The sequence below is a fragment of the Humulus lupulus genome, chromosome X (assembly GCF_963169125.1).
Source record: "Humulus lupulus chromosome X, drHumLupu1.1, whole genome shotgun sequence".
Taxonomy (NCBI): Eukaryota; Viridiplantae; Streptophyta; class Magnoliopsida; order Rosales; family Cannabaceae; genus Humulus; species Humulus lupulus.
This window is the reverse complement of record NC_084802.1, coordinates 100,378,745-100,385,121: the sequence shown is the minus strand read 5'-3', so window position 1 is coordinate 100,385,121 and position 6,377 is coordinate 100,378,745. Positions and strand designations below refer to the sequence as shown.

At 48.4% G+C, this 6,377-nt stretch overlaps 1 protein-coding gene across 1 annotated transcript; it reads right to left on the bottom strand.

The window, feature by feature from the left end:
- Nucleotides 1-948: 948 nt before the first annotated feature.
- LOC133805149 (uncharacterized) lies at nt 949-2,501 on the bottom strand. Its single transcript, XM_062243252.1, has 2 exons — nt 1,594-2,501; nt 949-1,499 (listed from the first exon to the last, which is right to left on the bottom strand). The coding sequence occupies exons 1-2, from the start codon at nt 2,050-2,052 to the stop codon at nt 1,029-1,031; spliced, it is 930 nt and encodes a 309-aa protein (XP_062099236.1). The 5' UTR covers nt 2,053-2,501; the 3' UTR covers nt 949-1,028.
- Between the last annotated feature and the right edge of the window lie 3,876 nt (nt 2,502-6,377).

Genomic DNA, 6,377 nt, shown 5'->3' with positions numbered 1-6,377 from the left:
TTATAAGTTAGCTCGACTTGGTGGAGGGGCGGTCCCACGGACTTGGAATGCTATCCACCTAAAGAAATATTATCAATGAGCCATTTGTAAGGCCTAGAAGGTCACCTTCCATGTATAAATAAAAATCAAATGTTTCTCGTTACTTGCAAGTGTAATTTTAAAGTAACAACGAAAGACCCTTTCCCAGTTACTTGGGGGGCATATGGTACCTGGATATAACCAGGTCTCCTTAACGACTTAGGTGTTAATTTTTATCTACGGATAAGAGTTATCACAAACTAAGTCCTATCCTGGTCTTAACCAGGTCACAAAACTTAGAAGTTAACTAAAATTTGTTGACCGTGGTTCTTCTTTAAAGAGCCCGGGATACGGAGTAAAAGTTGACGCGAACTAAGTTTTTCAAAATAAGTTCCTGGTCTTAACCAGGTCAGAAAACTTAGAAGTTAACTAAAATTTGTTGACCGTGGTTCTTCTTTAAAGAGCCCGGGATACGGATAAAAGTTGACGCGAACTAAGTTTTTCAAAATAAGTTCCTGGTCTTAACCAGGTCACAAAACTTATAAGTTAACTAAAATTTGTTGACCGTGGTTCTTCTTTAAAGAGCCCGGGATACGGATAAAAGTTGACACGAACTAAGTTTTTCAAAATAAGTTCCTGGTCTTAACCAGGTCAGAAAACTTAGAAGTTAACTAAAATTTGTTGACCGTGGTTCTTCTTTAAAGAGCCCGGGATACGGATAAAAGTTGACGCGAACTAAGTTTTTCAAAATAAGTTCCTGGTCTTAACCAGGTCAGAAAACTTAGAAGTGAACTAAAATTTGTTGAACGCGGATCCTCTTTAAAGAGCCCGGGATACGAATAAAGTTAAATCGAACTAAGTACATAAAAATAAAGAGATGAATTGTAACCAAATGCATAAAAATATATATGTCAAACTGGCTGAGCAAATTGTCTCGAGGCGGAAACGCCTCACATAAAAAAGAGAATTACAATAGAAAGAGAGTTCAAAATACTTAAACGAGAAGTGTCCTAAGCCCCATCAGTTGTCCCTTTGGAGGTCGCGGTCTCATCCTGCTCCGCCGCGACAGAGGCCTCTCCAGTCTCCGATGGAGGAACCTCCTTATTTAGGCGGGCTTGGAGCTGCGGCAACAATAATGCCCAGAGGTCCGGCGGCATGAAAGAAAAGTCCGCGTCCGGATTGTGGGACCAGCAGTGATAGAACAGGTCTTGTAAGGACTGCTCCGATACGACCCACTCGTCTTTCAGGGCGGCCTGGGAGGCCTGGGCTTCGGCCTTCGCCGCCTCAAGATCTGTCAGCGATGCGGCCAGGGATTTTTTAAGCTCTTGGTTCTCAAAGCGGATCTTCTCTAGCTCGGCGTTAGAGGCCGCCAGCGCGTCTCTCGCCTCCTGAGACTCCTGGAGGGCGGTCTGACGATCAGCTTCCAAACCCTCGAGCTGGGCCTTGGTCCTAACAATGCCTCTATATGCGGCAGCCATGCCCTGCAAGAAAAGAATGATAAATTAACAAACTGGAAGGAAAAAGGAAAAAGGCGGCGTGTGAGTGTTAAAGCCTTAAAAGAAGGGGGCACTTTACCGTTAAGGTCATGTCCATCGCAGACTCTATAACTCGGACCGGGCTCGTTGTTTCGATGGCCTGGAGCTCCTTCTCCCTGATATTGTAGAAATGGCTGACGGCGTAGCTAGCCGACTCATACACCGTACCCCGGAATGCTTCGGGCATCTTCTCCAGAGCCCGGGGGTCGACCTGGATACGCACATCCGGGGCTGCCGCGACCAGATTCCCGACCTCTATTACCCCATCCTGGGCGGCTAGTGGAGATCGTTGGGGTGGCGGGTGCATGAGCCCTGTCCTGGCAACAGGGAGGTTCGCCCCCGCGACCTGGGATGGCGGGGCTTTCTCCTTCTCCTTAGTCGGGGATTTGGTGGAGGCCCCGGCCGAGCTCTTGGACTCGCGAAGCCTCTTTAACCTCGGCCCTGCTGGGGGATTCCCACCGAACACAACGCCCCGCAGGCTATTCCCGGGCTGAGACATCTCTTCTGCTAAGAACAAAAAACATGGTCATGACAAGGTAGCAATCATGCAGAAATAAGGACAAAAGGTTCAAAGGCAATAAGAAAGCAAATACTAAGGGAACCCTACCCCCCGAGCTGGAAGAGCCTAGGACGATTATCTCGCGAACTGGCGAAGGTTCTAGGTCCGGTTCTGACTCGGGGCTGGATTCTTCTACGTACTGCCTAATCCCCGGAGCATAGATGCCCCTCTGGAGCGCAGGCCACGTGCGTAAGTTGGTCCCGTACTCCTCAAAAAGGACCGACCTAAAGGCTAGGGTATTATCTACTACTACGGTACCCTTAGGCCGACTCTCTTGGTTGTCTAGCACGAGCTGGTCAACACAGTGGAGCAAAAGCGTGTCCAGGTCCGGATTCCTTGAGTGACGATGGACGAGCTGCCTAGGGTTGAACCTAACCAGCCGGGGGTCTGCAGTGGCCCTATCTACGTTCTTAAATAAGTAAGAGTTACCTTGACCAGAAGGACCCGCGGCTGCTCTGGATTGGGCCCTCTCCTCGCTCATCCCCTGGGCGACCTCCAAGGTCCTCTTCCTGTTCATCACCAGAGGAACTTCCTCACCTTCTTCCTCGCCTTCGTCGTTTCCGACCTCCTCCGCGACGATCGATCTGTTGACACGAGCTGGGGGAGGCCCCCGAGGCCTTTTCAAATTCAAAGTCTGATTTGGGAAAATCAGCTTGCAGAATACCATCGTCTCGTCCGTCACGAGCACGCGGTAGTCTTTCTCACTGGGGGGCAAGTTCGCCAGTGTATCGTATTGACCCCCGAGGGTCACAGACTTTTCGGTCCTCGCGTAGATGGCTGCAAGGTTGGTTGAAGTCAGAAGTGGAATAAGGGAAGAGCTAAAATAAGATAACCCTTAAAAGGCGAGCTAAATCAAGGATCACTTACGAGGACGGTTGAAATAGTGATGATCGCAGTTTCGGAACCCAGTTGACATGAAAAACTGGTCTTTGAAGTCGTTTGGATGGCTCGGCAGCTCGATCACTGCTGCTGTGTTAGGGAAGCGGGTTAAGTAATAGAACCCGTCGCCTCGCCCCCGCTGGTCCGGGCTGGCTTTGAGGCAAAAGAAATATAGAATATCAGCAGGAGTGGGGACCTCCCACTCATGCTTTTGGAACAAATACCTCAATCCCGCCAGCAGACGGTATGAGTTGGGGGGGAGCTGAAATGGGGCCAACCCCACATAGTTCAGAAAATCAGCAAAATACTGATCCAGGGGGAGGAAGGCCCCTGCCTTGAAGTGTTCACCGCTCCAGGCCGCGAACGACTCGTCGAGCGGCGTGCAGCTCCGCTCCCCATCCGCAGTAGGTCGGGCGATCACGGAGGCCACCCCCAGGGGAATGTTGTGGTTGAGGAAGATTTTGGTGATCTTTGCCTGGTCGGTTATCCTCGAGACGATTCTCTCCGCCTCGAAAAACACGTCAGGGGCCACCTCGGCTTGCTTCTCCACCGCCGGCCCAAAGTGAGGAATTGGCAAGCTGGTCACCACCGCCTTTCCTTTATCCTGCTGGGAGGACGAACTTCCCACATTTTTCTGTGGCAGATTTCTCTTTGGAGCCATCTGGTCGCCTATCGAACAAAAGAAAACACTTTAGAAAAGGCGACCCAAGCAGGAAAGTGAAGCAAGTATTAAGTACACGAGCTGGGGTAAGCCCAGCCCGTGGAGAGTGGTGCCACGCGTTCCAAGGAACACGCGCCTATGCCCTCAACAGATCCCAGATTACTCGGAATTCGCGTGTCAGAGGGCTCAGAGTAAAAAATTGCCTTGGGGGGAAAGTTTCAACAGGCAAGGCGTGGCAAAACCGCTTTTAAGGCGTATTCCCTAAGCTACCCGGTTTTTGCACCCAAAATTCCTAAGGATCCTACCCAGAAATTGTTCCTAAGAGAGAACCATGGAACCCATATTCTAAGACGATGTCCCATGACAAGTGTGCCCTAATCTAAGAAGGACTGTCACCCTCCATATCCGCGCGACCCAGAAAACCTCTGCATGTGGCTACAGTAAAAAAATTTACCTAAGCTACAGTGGCATGCTTTCAAAAATAAACAGGGACAGAAGACTTACAGTGTATGGTTAGATGGTGAGCGGGGTTGCTGCGCTAGTAGGAGCTTCGTTGGCACAGTGGTCTCCAAGACTTTGAAGGAACTCGTACGCTTAAGCTTCGTGAACGGAGAAGATGAGAGCAATGGAAATGAGGGTTTTGTTCTTCGGAAGGTCAAAGAGAAAATAAGGAAATTTGAGAGGTTCTGAATGGTAAGGTGGCCCGGGCGTGGGATGACCACCCCCTTTTATACAAGGGAAGGATCACGTGTAAAAGGCTCTTGGGAGACCCTCCACTCGAAATGTGAAACGACGGCTGGACAGTAGGCTAGGCCATTTAATGCGGTTCTCGTAGAGTGTACCGTCGCCACCCACGGCGTTCCACGTATCAGACGCCTGCGAAAAGCATGGAATACGAAGGGTTGTGGGGGAAGTCTAAAAGCCTCTACTATGGTCTCCCATATCTGACGTCATGGACCACGAGCAGGAGCTTGGGGGGCAGATGTACGCCCTGGTTTTCACGCGGGCTGTTTAGCAGGACGAACCTCGGACTAAACATGATTTAGTCCGAGGCTCCCACAGGCCAGAGGCTCTATTTCCAGGACGGGCCCTTTCTAGCTCGAGGGGGTCCTGTTTCCAGCTCACACTTGTTGCACTAGGAGCTGGGAATAACATCCGGCGACCACGGACGGATAAGCTCGGGTTATGGATTGCTCCGGTAGCGAGCTTCTCAGGAAGCTCTGACCCTATGGGAAGTCAACACGCAAGATAAACGTGCATATTCCTGCCATCACGTGTCCGATATCCCCCTGACTTCTCGGACACGCAGCAGGAACGTGCGTATTCAGACACCCACGGACGAGTTGGGCCGTGCGGCCCATTATCTCCTTCCATACTGATTAGACCACACTTGTGTGTCAGGTTTAGGAATTAATCATGAATATCACAGACTTGATATGACAAATGGTAAGGTCACGGGATGACCTCCCTACCAACTTCCAGGTGCCTTCTCCTATAAATATGGAGACCCTGGGAGTTGATAGGGGTTGAAAAAATAGTCTTTTAAGAACTATATACTTTGTAAACCAATTACCCAGAGAATATCAATAATATTGACTAGTGGAGTAGAAGGATTTTAACCTTCGAACCACTTAAAAACGTTTCTCGAGTCACCTAGTTCTTTCCCCAAAGATTTCATATCTGCGACGGTTCTACTTTTAGTACTAATCTCTTTCTCTTCTTCTCTTAATTATCTGTTGCCGAAGAACCGCGTCAACACTGTATGTAGGCAAAAAGAAACAAGCACTACAAGAAAAAGACTCTACATCGACGACTATAAAATCATCGCTGTATATAGGCAAAATCCACGAAAAGCTATTTTCTCTTAATTTATTTAAAAATAAGCTACAGCGACGACATGTCGTCGCTGTAGGGTTGTCAACAATACACGATCTGGCCCTCCAAAATTCCTCATACCCTACAGTGACGACTAGTCATCGCTGTAGGGTTCCAGGAATTCTGAGGGAATAGGAGGTGGGAACTGACTATACAGCGACGACATGTCATCGCTGTAGGGTATTCGTAGGAAAAAAATAGGGAAATATGTTTGTCTATAGCGACGACATGTCATCGCTGTAGGATGCTCAGGGAACTCAACCGCCCATAGTTGGTTGCCTATTTGCACACACTATAGCGATGACATGTCGTCGCTATAGAGTCCAATATAATCCACCGATCAGTTATTTTGTACTCTACAGCGACGACATGTCATCGTTGTAGGATCCAAAATAAAACATGGGAACGTGAACCGCCAAAAAATTTAAGTTAAATTTCACTGCCTATAGCGAGGACTTGTCGTCGCTATAGGGTCTCACCGTTTGAGTGAAACAGTGCGTTCAACAGTGGCGGTGACATTGTATTCCCTATAGCAATGACATGTCGTCGCTATAGGTCCCAGTGATATAACCCCCCCAGGCAGACCCTTTCTTCCTCATTTCCGGTCATTTTTTCTCAAAACAGAGACGATTTCTCTGTTTTCCACCGCCTCCCAATGCCGCCCAGCGCCGCCTAGAGCCATTTTTGGCCGCCTTTTGTTAAGGTTAGTACTATTAAACCTTAATGCTTTAGTTTTTTCTTTTAAATTTAGTGTTTTTATGATTTTTTTTGTGTATTTTTTATGAGTTAATTAAATTTTGTATTGTTTTTTTTTGTTTTCAAATTGTATTGGAGCATTTAGAGCATCTCA